At 40.8% G+C, this 12,710-nt stretch overlaps 1 protein-coding gene across 6 annotated transcripts in view; it reads right to left on the reverse strand.

Annotated features, from left to right (window-relative positions):
- Nucleotides 1-11,986, reverse strand: part of dennd5b (DENN/MADD domain containing 5B) — a 78,672-nt gene extending 66,686 nt beyond the window's left edge. For 3 of the 6 annotated variants that reach the window (XM_080886751.1, XM_080886749.1, XM_080886748.1), the window contains exon 1: nt 10,021-10,739. In XM_080886751.1, coding sequence (XP_080742877.1) covers nt 10,021-10,129 — 109 coding nt within the window. In that variant the 5' untranslated portion in view covers nt 10,130-10,739. Of the gene's footprint in view, nt 1-10,020; nt 10,742-11,912 lie in introns of those variants that run through there. The other 3 variants (XM_080886752.1, XM_080886750.1, XM_080886753.1) reach the window with 3 other exon arrangements.
- Nucleotides 11,987-12,710: the final 724 nt, after the last annotated feature.

Here is a 12,710-nt window from a genome sequence, read left to right on the forward strand (position 1 = left end):
TGTTAAAAGGGAGTTTTTCCTTCCCACTGTCACCAAAGTGCTTGCTCATAGGGGGTAATATGATTGTTGGGTTTTTCTCTGTATGTATTATTGTAGGGTCTACCTTACAATATAAAGCCCCTTGAGGCCACTGTTGTTGTGATTTGGTGCTGTATAAATGAAATTGAACTGAAAATTCCATCTGAGCCTTCAAAGCACAATGACACAATGGCTCCGTTAAACCTAGAGTACTGTGAGCGTCCTGAGGCTTAATAAGGCTTTACCTGGAAAACACATTATAGAAAAAATGGAGCCATGATAACAACAGACATAGACAACGACATGTTTGTTCAAAAGACCGGTGAAAAACAGCTGGTGTGTGAGAGAGAGTGTGTGTGTGCGCTCAGTGGGTAAAGTGTATATCTATCTTTGTGCTGCCTTGACACTAACCTTCGAACTACACTGGAGCATAGAGACACAGCTCACTGGAGCGCCCAATGCAAATATGCATTCTGGTTGAAACTCTTAGAAATGACTGAAAAACATCTGTACACAAGGGATTCAACATGATATTCTGCTTTCCGTGCCACAGATGCAGCTTAGACAAAGCAAACAAACACATTTAGAACGTCCACCTGTGTTAGCCATAGCACCTAGTTATATCAATCTAAAACTGAAGAAGAAAACTAAATATAAGAAACAAAACAAGACAACACAGTTGATTTTGTGCGTGAGCCCAAGTTTTTAAAGTCTTAAAAAATAGCCCTGATATAACTGTGATGTCGTCTGGGTGATCTAATTGCAGCCATTGAGAGTCGAAGGTTATACAACAAATTGCTTTATGGAAACACTTGAGTGAAGTTCATATTATTCATTCTGATCTTTGCAATCCACCACGTCTTGAGCGAAATATTTAGCTCTTTAGCTGCTAAGCGCTTTACTATGATTACTATACTTGTATCTGGGTCTGTAGCTTCTGGAACAATGAACTAAAAATGAAATAAAACAGGCAAAAACATTTTTTAGGCTACAGTTTTTAGTGGTTTCATCTCTTTCTGTGACAGTAGTCGCAGACTGGAGTGATTTTCTTCAATTTTCTCACTATTTATTTATTTTTTTTTAAATCCCTGCTCATCAGCTTCTCTCCCGATCAGACTGCGTACCTATCAGATTTGACCGTTTTGTCACGTTTCACTGCTGCACTAAACAATCCAAGCCAGTCTTTCAGAAATAGCAGCTGAGTTGCTCTAATCTGCCTTGACAAGTACACCAACACCCTAATTACATAACCTGGTGTTGCTTTAAGGGTAGGAGAGAGGGCTTTATTTGTATGTGACTGAATGTGGCTCGAGCTCAATCACACAGATTGAAACACAGTTAACTACGAGGTAATGATGTGATGATGGAGGAGATTTTGGCTGTAGGGGAATTAATGTGGGCTGTGAAATAATAGGACAATCCATCAAGGTACTTATGCTAACAATGTGGGATTAGCAGGGTTTACCAATCGTTTGTATTTAACATCCTAAGATTAATAGAGACAGCTGATAGAAGCTGTAGTTTTACATCAGACAATATCAAGGTCAAAGAATGATTTCAAACTGGTACCAGTTATGGTAGATCAAATTTCACAACAGAAAAGATAGACAGAGAGAGAATATGACATGAACTGCTTATCTGAGAGAGGTCATGCTTTTGTTTATTCAGCCTTATCACACAGACCAGAGGTCAGTAGATGAGTTGGAGCTCATTCTCTGAAAAATCAAAGTCCAATTCGGCTAGTAAAAGGATCAGGACACACACACACACACACACACACACACACACACACACACACACACACACACACACACACACACACACACACACACACACACACACACACACACACACACACACACACACACACACACACACACACTGTGGATTGACAAATGAGAGGATGCAGTTTTCACCCTAGAAAACTCTCTTACCCACCTAAGACCCAAACTCTTTCATGGTGTGCACTTTTAATTTCTCTTTGCTATTTGGGCTGATTGGAACCTGATGAATGTAAAAACAAAAAAATTACCTGATTTTTTTTAACCTGGTTTTTGTTTCTGAGAAAGGATTATATAATTCTATAAGAGCAGAAGCAATCAAAAGTGACAACTTAATATCTAAAAAGCATTTTAAAAAAGTCCCTGTGAGCACTGTGACCTCACAAAGGTAAAGTGAGCTCATTACACATCCCGACTGTCTCATATGACAGGCTTTATGGTGTTTGTATAAATTCTTCCAACATTTTCTGGTATCCATGAACAAAAACAGCTACAGTGATGTGATGTCAGCAGCAGCTCTAATCCGTCATAAGGGTCTTAGCTACCACTGGGCAGTCTATCTCAGTTATGTAAGGAGATTTACAGGCACTCTGCCATAACACCACACTCTGCAGTTACCGTGATCAAGTTTATCAGAGCCAATACTGCCTGTATATGTCCCCTGGCTGTATAATGCTGGAGCATTATATTTAAAATCAATGAAAACTAATTTGGACTCATTAGTCAAAGCTTAGCTTCCAGTGTACTCTGTTCAGCCTTTTTTAGTTAGCTCCTCCCAGTAGCTTCTGTTTAAATTGTGGCTATTGATTTTTCTTTCATTGCTAACTTATTTTTCTGTCAAAAGTGATAGGATGACACACACACACACACACACACACACACACACACACACACACACACACACACACACACACACACACACACACACACACACACGTGAATCAGTTGATGAGTAAACTTGTAGCTTTTTCCCATGGTTTTGGTTTGTTTCCACACAGAGAAAAACCCAAGTGAACTCCAAGCGAACCAAAATGCGTCGCTAGAAACCATGTGAGAATGTTCAGCCTGCTCATTGGCCCGAAGTGTCTGGGGAGGTAGTAACAACAGTAAATACAGGAAGAAGATGCTGAGTTCTATCGGAGAACATAGAGAATTTCCATTTATTTCACATGTAAATTGTAAATGCATGGGTGCTTCTGCCAACAACCATTGCAGTCTCTCTCTGCAGCTTCCCTTTTAACTCTTCAGGCTCGTGCCTGTTTATTCCATAATTAAATGCAGCCGCTCTGAACAGCTGCAATCAAAGAACAAAACCTCAAGCCTCTACACAAAATCAGCAACAGAAAAAAAGTCAGTGGAGCTGACTCATCATGGTCATGTCCAACTACAACTGTTGCAGAAATCTACAAGAAACAATCTTTTCGGCTTTCACTGCCTCTTTTGTCTCTTTAAGGTCATGTTGAGACAGAACATATGGCGCTTGGGGTTAGAGGTCACTTCAAGGGAGGGGCGATGAGATGGTTGTTCAGGCCTTTCAAGAGCAACTGCTCACTTTGGTTTAAGAGACTGAGAGGGGTTTGTGAAGGGATATTACGGCAACAGCTCCCAGCATCCTTTGAGGTTGGCAGGCCCCGCTGACTCCCACAAGCAGGCGATGGACCATTACCACCCCCTGACTCTTAACTTTGATTAGCAGCCTCTCATCCAGGATGGGGCCCCATATCTCCTGACTCGTTGCTTCCCTTTTATCAATGCAGCGCTGCTCCAAACAGTAAAGTGTCATTTATACCTACGTTGTAGGCTGAATCTATGTACAGCATACACACATGGCCCATGCCACTGCCAGCATTTATATCTGTGCAGTCCAGTGCAACATGCAGTTACATTTCCAGGGAAATGCACCTCACATTGTAGGTAGAGCTGGGCGATAGAACGATAACGATATCTATCGCGATATAACTTTTACTCGATAGAGAAATTAAGCTATCGCGATAGACCTCGCTGCTCTTGTCCTCAAAAAAAAAAAAAAAAAAAAAAAAAAAAGGTCAGCCAATCCAAATTAAGTAGCGCAGAGCCGAACCAATCACAGCCGCAGCATCACGTCGCGTGACTTGTTACGTACAGCACAAGTGCCAAGCCGCACGTGTGTTTGTTTGGGAAGCAGCCAGCGGGTAATGGAGGAAATGAGTGTGCCGACTAGAAAAATCAACCGAGCGTGACCGAAGAGAAAACAGATGATGGTTCCAACGCCGGAGAGATTGTCGAACGGAAGAGCCATAGAAGTTCCGTAGGGTGAAGGTATTTCGGCTATTTCAAGTCTGACAAAAAACAGAGTAGCGTGCACAGTAAATTGTGCCGAAAGCAAGTCTGGAAATACAATAAACTGGTGCATGCGTCACACTGTGCGCCACGTTATTGTTTCGGTGAAATGAATTTCTACAATACTGTTAATTCTACTCTCTGCAGTGTTTAAATGCTTACATATACACACAGTTACTGTCCCTCCACACATACGACTCGGTTCTGCTTCTATGCCCCAGCTTTGTTTACTTTTTCCCACCGAGGCTTCTAGACTTCTGATTGGCCAACATTTCTGCACGGTTAGGAATCTAGCGCCACCTGCTGCTTTGGCATGTTCATAGCAGCGTTTTCCTTTATTTCTGCCTTTATGTGTGGACGGGATTATTTTTTAAAACGAAAACGGAAAATCTCCGTTTTCAAAAATACCCGTGTACGTGTGGACGGAGCCTCAGTCTCTGACTGGAAGCGCTAATTCGTCATTCGGCTTTTGTCAGACTAAAGTAACTGTTACAACTGTTTGAAAAGCTCAGCTATACAACAAGGAGAGATTGAGAATTTCCTTTTAGTTCTCAGTTTATTTGATATTGACAAAAGTTAGTCAGTTTTGTCTGTTCTTCTGTAAAACAAACTAAGATTTATTTTTAGAATTAATATTTTGTTTCTAAGTGGAATTGACAGTTTAGTCTGTTTCGTTTGTTCTATTTTGAAACTTAAACGCTTTAGCGGCTGCCTTTTGTGTAGTTTGCAATATTTGCCTTTATTTATCTGAAAAAGTCTCATGTTCCTTAAGTACATCTACCCTGTTGAACTTATTATGGGAAATAAATATTTAAATAAAAACAAGCTGCTGATTATTTCACATTTTACTTGTGAGCAACGGCACATTTAAATCTTACAAATATAGTTATTTGGCTTATATCGTGATAGATATCGTTATCGCCTGAAATGAAAAAAACATATCGTGATATGAAAAAATCTCATATCGCCCAGCTCTAATTGTAGGATTTCAGAATGGTCTGTGGTTATGATGTGACTATAGCAAAGTTTAACACAGAATTATAAAATCCCTGTAAAACTAACAATCTAAAATGTAAAGGACTAAGAAAAAGACAGCAGCATTTTTTAAAAGTTAAATCCAACATCTGTGAGCAAGATCTGGGATCTTCTTCAACACTGAACATCCGACACAACTATGTGGCACGCGTAGAGTCGAGAGGTGACAATTATTTCATAGTTCACAACGCCATAGAATTCATTTTATCATTTCATTTGTTTGTCTTCATGCTACTTGGTTAAGTGAAGCAAAATTAAACAGATTATTATTCCAGGAAATCTATACGAGATCTGACATGATATGTTGGCCCAAAAATTTAAATATGGTTAAATCACTGAGTGGGATCTAATCTGATTGAGGAGAAACACTTCAAAAGTCTACCTGAAAGCTCGATGTTCCACAGGTTCACCAAACAACACCTTCAATGGTTTTTGGTTTTTCTGGATAGATCTTTTTAACCAAAGGCAGAGCTTCCGCCAGCTTGAGCGAGTTTGGTCAAAGCATGTGACAATAAATGAAGGAGGAACCATCAGAATGGTATGAACTGGTTGTGATATCGTACTTTTCTACTCAAGCATTTAAAGCACTTTATACAACATGTCTCATTCACCCATTTACACACACATTCATACAAGTGCTTGTTGTTCTTTTGGGAGCATCAGAACTCAGCCAGGAGAAAACTTTTGTCTCCATGTCAAGTGAGGCAAAAACCTCCACAGTCATTAAAAAGTCCACCTTTAGTGACAAGTTCTATAATAAGAGGATGCTGTTGGTCAAAGATTGAAGAAAGCAGAGTGGAGTCAATAGCCTGAGTGTGTGTAGGGGAGTAGAGGAGGCACTGCTTAGGCCTGGCTGTGTTATATTACAGAGATGTGCTCAGTGTAGCCTGGAGGAAGTGTCCAAACAGATTACTCTAAAAAGCTTAACGACAGGCCGGCCATGCTGACAGAACACGAGGCAACAAATGGGGGACAGCAAAGTAAAAGAGACTGAGGCTAGAAGAGAGGAGAAGGAAGTAATGATGCGTGGAAGAAAGAAACCCACATTCAGAAAGACTCAGATCTGTAGCAAGCGTGGCAAAAGTGGAGTCACCGTCCAAAAACTCGGAAAGAAAAAGGAGTTAAAAATTCTAAAATGAGATCAACATTATTATTACAATACAAGAACTGCAGAGATGTTAGCAGTCATTAGCCATTGTAAGTGTCTGTGCCATATAATCTGTCCATTACCCATGCACGCTATTGTTAACGTGAGTCAACAGACGCGTCCGTTACTGTTGTTAGTCCCTGTCATTAGCATACTTGTCATGTTGGCCATTATGATGCAGTCGTTGTCCTGACTGCTCTCAGGCTGCTCTGGTGCAGACAGATGGTCCAGGCCAGTGGGGAGTTTTAGCAGTTTAAATCCCATTGTGGCCTGCAGCAGCAGCCCAAAGACACTCCCACGTCACGGCTGTCCTGTAAGCCCCTGTGCTTCAATGATATTTAAACCTGCACTGGGCAGCTTCCAAGCTGGTAGCAAGGGAGGTTACTGTGCAAACACAATATTAAGAGTCATAAATGGGTATAGAATGGCCCATCGGAGAAGTAAATCTCCCCAGGGATCGATCACACAGCATCTCACAATATGACACTATCACAATGAGAGATTATTATTGAGATTTTTAACATTTTGCAATGCTGAGTATTGCAATAACATATATTTCAAATTTATCACCTTATTTCAACCGCAAATCCTGTTCTCACGGTTAACTTCGTCAGTTTCTGTTGTATCCAATAAGATAAAAGTTATTTTTGCTACAAAATGAGATTCTCAGGCATATCAGCGCTGTCACTACAACCTGCCATAAATGTTGCCATAAGATGAAAGTTGAAATCACATCATATATGTTTATTCTTTTTATAGTTGAGCAAGCTTAACATAAACAGTTGAACTGGTAATGAAAACATTTTAGATACATTCCTGCAAACAGGAATGGTTATGAAAGGTTATGAAAGTGTCTTTCGTAACCTGGAAGATTTAGGCTACAGGGGTCTGTAACCACCAGCTGCTTCCCCTCCACCAAGAGCGCATACCTTTCTTACATCGAGAGACAGAAGAGAGATGTGCAAGCCATGACCTCATATCTAAATCTACACGTGACAGCTCTCACCCCAAAGTTAGCTTTTCAGGCTGGTCACTTTAACTCCACAATGCTGCTGACCCAGAATGCATCTGGTGTTAGAATGCACAAACTATTTTAGGGCCTGTATGACAGCCAGGATGTATTTATACCCCTGAGGCTGAGTGGTGTGGTTTGGGCTGTGGGCCCGGGCTGAGACAGTGACCTCTTACAGGAGACAATTAACCAGTTAAGAAAAAGTTCCTCACCAGCTGATCGATTCTGAAGATTTCAGCTCAAGAGCAGAAGATAAGTTTGACTACATTCACATACTCAAAAGACCCCTTTTGAAGGATGCAGGTGGATGATATCAAGGATTGCCACAACAACACAGTGGCCAATGAGCTAGGATATACTACGCTTAGGATTGGCTGGTTACCAACAACGAAACTTTTAAAAATAAGAGTGAGCATTGTCCAAGAGGACATAAATTGTGCATGATGTTATTTTCTCTGACGTATAAATTAATGAAAATATAATTAAAAATACAAACTGATACAATTACCCACACATGGACTTTATTTTTCACCAAAGTCCATGTGGGAAACACTTGTATGATAATAGACAGAAGGTACGGCCAACTCTAAAAGGAGGTTGAGGCAGGTCTGCAGGAAGTTGGGTCCTCTTAGTAAAACAATAAGCAGACGGAAATAAGGCCACAGTAGCGCACAAAAAGCTGGGAGGAGGGGAGTCGCAGCCTAAAAAAAGCAAAAACAGCCTAATGTAGGTCACTCTGTTTGTTTCTGCCTCTAACTTAGGGGCAAAAGAATAAGTGGGGTGCTGAGATGCTGCCTAAGCTTGAAAAACAACCAAACAATCAATCGTTGCAACATTATCTTTGTGTACAACTGGAGATCACCAGAGACCGTGGCAGCAGATCTGATTACAGACAGTCAGAGCAGCTATTTCACACTTTTTACTATCGTTGTATTAATAAACATTTAGTTCATTTATAAGAAAAACTGTTTCCATATTCTTTTCCTGATAAGATTTCTTCTTTTCACAGCCTGAGAGCCCAAACAACAGGCTGTTTTATTCGACTGGGATTTTTCATGGTAATAGTTTGACAACATGATGAGGCTATACTACATCATCTTTCAGCCTTTGTTGTGTCCCAAAAGTACGTATGATGAAATTGCCAAAGATACGCTATTTGAGCAGAACCAGCTCAATGATTTGGGATGAAGGATTTCTTGAGCTGGTCCAGAGGCTCCCTCTTAGAGCTGACTAACTAATCTTGTGATTTTCTTTTTTAAACAGCCCATTGGGAATCCTCACCAAGCTGGCCACTTCACCACTGATCACCTTTGATGAAGTTTAAAGCATAGGAAGCATATAATGCATCTTTGGTATAAAACTGTAGCTTCCCACCACAGTAGTTTTAAGTATATTTTTAAAATACTTACTTATAAGGGTTTTTTTAAACAAATGATGCCTTTACAGTTTGTATCTCAGCAGTGCAGCAGAGGAGCATCACTGCTGAGCAGATGGCCACAGTCAAGCAGTGTCTTTATGGAAAGCAAGGATAAGCAATTGGTTTATGAAACCCAGTGCTGGGAAGTTATTTCCCCCTTTCAATAAAATTTTAATATATATCTGTGTATATGTTCAGTTTCGTTTGTTCTAGATTAACTTCACTCGTTTCACTTAATCATCCAGGCTTTAAGCCAAGTCACTTGTGTGCAACATGAACACATTGACTTTACGATTCGCAACTTTGCCCCAGAGGCAAAAGTTACAATTCAACTGTGATGCAATACAGCAAGCAACTCTCTTGTTGATCCACAAAGCAAAGCTTTCCACAGTGCATTTAAAAAAAACCTCCACTCTGGCTGTTGCAGAGGGAGAAAATACAAACTGAGCCCGTGAGTGAATGCATCTGGTGACAAAGCAAACGTGCTGAAACTGAGGTTGGTGCCACTGAAGAGCAGACATCGGCTCTCCTTCAGTCACCAGGATGAAAAAGATTTCTGTGAATACACAACAGGGATCCTGCCGGAATTACATGTCAAAAATACATTCTGCTGTGGAGACAAAATCCCCATCTTAGTCCACACCTGTGGTAGTACTGAACGTAACTATGCTTTTTTATTTTACTATTAAAACTCATACAAACAAACCGGCGAAGAACGCGTAATATATCCAAACATGTCTTTATTTTGCTGTAAAAGTTACTTAAAATGTATAATTTTAAGCCACAACAAGCATCAAAGTCAAAATCGATTCATTTGGGAAACACTGACACTGAAGCTGCAGAGCAGCTCTGAGACGTAGCACAGCACAGGAAGCCCAGATCAGATTATAGGATTCGGAAAAGATAGGTTACTGCTGATTTCTCAAAAGCTTATTACCTTAAATGACACTGGTTTCCGCAGCTCATATACTGTGATCAGACAGGAATGATGCATATCTTTATTCTAATGTATAGACACTGCTTATTTGCCCTGTAGTAACTCTTTGAAGTAACTGTTTCATTCCACTTATTTGTAAAGGTGTGTGTGTGTCACTTGTGTTTTAGGGTGTTCTGAAATCTCACTATATGTCACATAAATGTATTAAATGGTTTACAATAAAAAGCCAGAGCTCCATAGCGGTGGATGGATCGTTACAGTTAACAACACCGTGTTAAGCGAGAGGGGACCGCTGCGGTTCCATTTGACTTTAAAACACGTTCATAACTCAACAACAGAAAAGAAGCCACATACCTGCTAACTCGTCCGGTTCAAGTCCCGTTTCTGTGTCTATTCCACAAATAACAAAGTAGTGCGCGAAGCGGCAGGGCGCCGCGGCCGACCCCGCGGAGGTCCCGCTCATCCCGGCTTCGGTGAGCTGCGCGGTCCGTTCCTAGTTCTTCAAGCGATACATCCAAGAGGAAAAGGCGGGGGGCTAAATAAAACGCTCCAGTCTTTGATAACGCTCCACTGCTGCGCGTCGTATGAGAAAATGAAACATTCGCAGTATAAGAGCTGCTTTAAAAAAGTTACCTTTCAGTGACCGGAGCTTCTGTGCAGCTTCCCAACACACTACTAACTCTACGGGAGAAGAGAGCTGTGTGAATCCCCGCCTCGGCAAAGCTCGGAGGAGTCGGTGACGAGGCGGGATATTCAAATACGACCTATGGTCCTCATATTCGTCAAGCTGACAGACTGCAACACACCTAGGGTTGCCAACTCCCTGAAAAATAAATAAGGGACACCTCGTGGCCAGGGCCGGGCAACCCAGTTGTCTTCACCCTTCCCAGTGTGGTAGCTCTTTTTTTGTGTGTGAAATTATTTTTTAACCATTTGACTTGAATTTGATTTAAGCAGATGCATATTCTTTGTGATATGACCATATGGGAAACAAATGATCATTTAGCCATTTATTTTTAGCTCAAAATGACAACATTAACACAGTAAAACAGGTCTCTTTCTTAAACAGAAGCCTGTCATGCTTAGCTTTTGAGAATATAAGTAAATCTTTCTTTAAAAGAACTCTGTCCTACTTAACTTAAAATTATATAAATTAATAGAAAGCAATAGAACGAAAAATATTCTTGTAACAGTGCACATTTAGTGCATTTAGTACAATTGGCTTCAGCTGAGGTATTATTTCAGCTTTTCTAATGCTAATCAGCTGCTCCTGTTTGTAAACCCGCTTGTTCCCATGATTACGCATCATAACTCATCATCATTATTCATCTATGTATTACTTTTATGTATTAGTCATCTATTTGTTGTAATCATCTATCCTTGCAGTTGTTTATTACACAAAATAAATTATATTATCACACTTCTGGCCACATAGCCCTGATATTCACTGCACATGCCCATATTAACCTTAACCAGAGGGTTTAAAAAAACAAACCAATGTTTACATACCATATCTGCTTCTGCCATGGCCTGGCGGACAAGAAATTGGTAAAGGGTTCCCCGAGCTTTCACGCCCCTCATGTTCTTCATGTGCCCACCAATAGAAGCATGCCTATGGAAAAAGTGCGCCAGCACACAGTGCAGTGCGCTTTATAGTGCACTTTTCCAGCCAGGTGTTTTCCTTTTCCCATTCCTCCCTGTACTTTTGCAGCCTTTTCTTTTCTTTCTCTGAGGGGAACAAACATTGCTGCTCTAATGCTGGGCTCACACTGTGCGGTTTTTGGCCCATTTTGAGCCGATTTTTGAGTCGTGCGACCGATTTGGTGATCAGCCCGATTTTGGCCTTCATCGTGCCTCGTGTAGTATACGTGGGGTAACGAGAAGCGATTAACACCTCACGACCAGCTCCCGATCATCAATCGCTCGTGAGGGTGTCACCGCAGCTGCTCATGTGCAAACACGTAAACGTCGGTGAAAAAGACGGCGCAGCACGGCAGTGCAGCGTGTGATCTGGACACAAGCGATGGAGGCACAACTTGTAGAACTTTGGAAAGCTCATCCGAGCCTTTTCGATGTGGCATCACAAAATTATCACGACACAACAACCGTGAAAATAGTTGGATTTACATGCTGCTCAATCACAGCTGCCTGATCATGTTTTTCATTAGCAATTTAGCAAAGTTGATGTGGTGGTGTGTCTGTGTGAGTGAAAGACAGAGAGAGCGCGACAGATTTTCTGTTATAACCTTCATTTTATGGACGCACAGTGTGCCGTCCGAGACTTGCACCGCAGTGTCGGCGTTTGTTTCCCTGTTGGCCATGCTTGTTGTTGTGGTCATCGGTTGTCTTCCGGTATTTTCTCCGTAAGCGACCTTTCCTCGACCAATGAGATGAGCGGTAATCTGAATTGTCATACTCGAATTGTCATAAGTGTGCTGTCAGCTCATTGGTCACAAAGCAGGAGAGGGGCTGGGAATTATGTTTTCAAACAAAGCGTTAATTCCATTAACATTTATAGACTACTTTTGATTCTCACTGTATTACGGGACAAAGTGCGTCCCTTATTAGCTCAATACGGGACGTGTACTTTTGTTTCTAAATACGGGACGATTCCGTTTTTTAAGGGACGGTTGGCAACCCTAAACACACGGCTACTCGTTTATAAATAATTAAATAAATACCCTACTTAAAAATATGACTGACTATTTGCATTTTTGTAGGGATTTAAGGTCCTTTTCATGACTTTTCAGCACAATTTAATAGTTTTAAAAGATCTCATCACCCATACGCATATTATGTCGCTTCCATTTTCAAATAATAAGAAGTTGTGTCCAACTAACTTTTAAAGGCACATAAAAACCAACCTTTGAAAATGACAAATTAGAAAAGAGACAAAATTTTCTTCCATGTAAAAACAGGTAATTTAGCCACAGACAACAGTAAACTGCAGCGTGTAGGGAGTGTATTGTTCTGAAAAACAACACAGAAGAACGATGATTTTAATAGAAAAATAGAGTTTTTGTTGCATGTGTGCTAAAAAACAC

The sequence above is a fragment of the Rhamphochromis sp. 'chilingali' genome (genome assembly GCF_963969265.1).
Source record: "Rhamphochromis sp. 'chilingali' genome assembly, chromosome: 7".
Lineage (NCBI taxonomy): Eukaryota > Metazoa > Chordata > Actinopteri > Cichliformes > Cichlidae > Rhamphochromis > Rhamphochromis sp. 'chilingali'.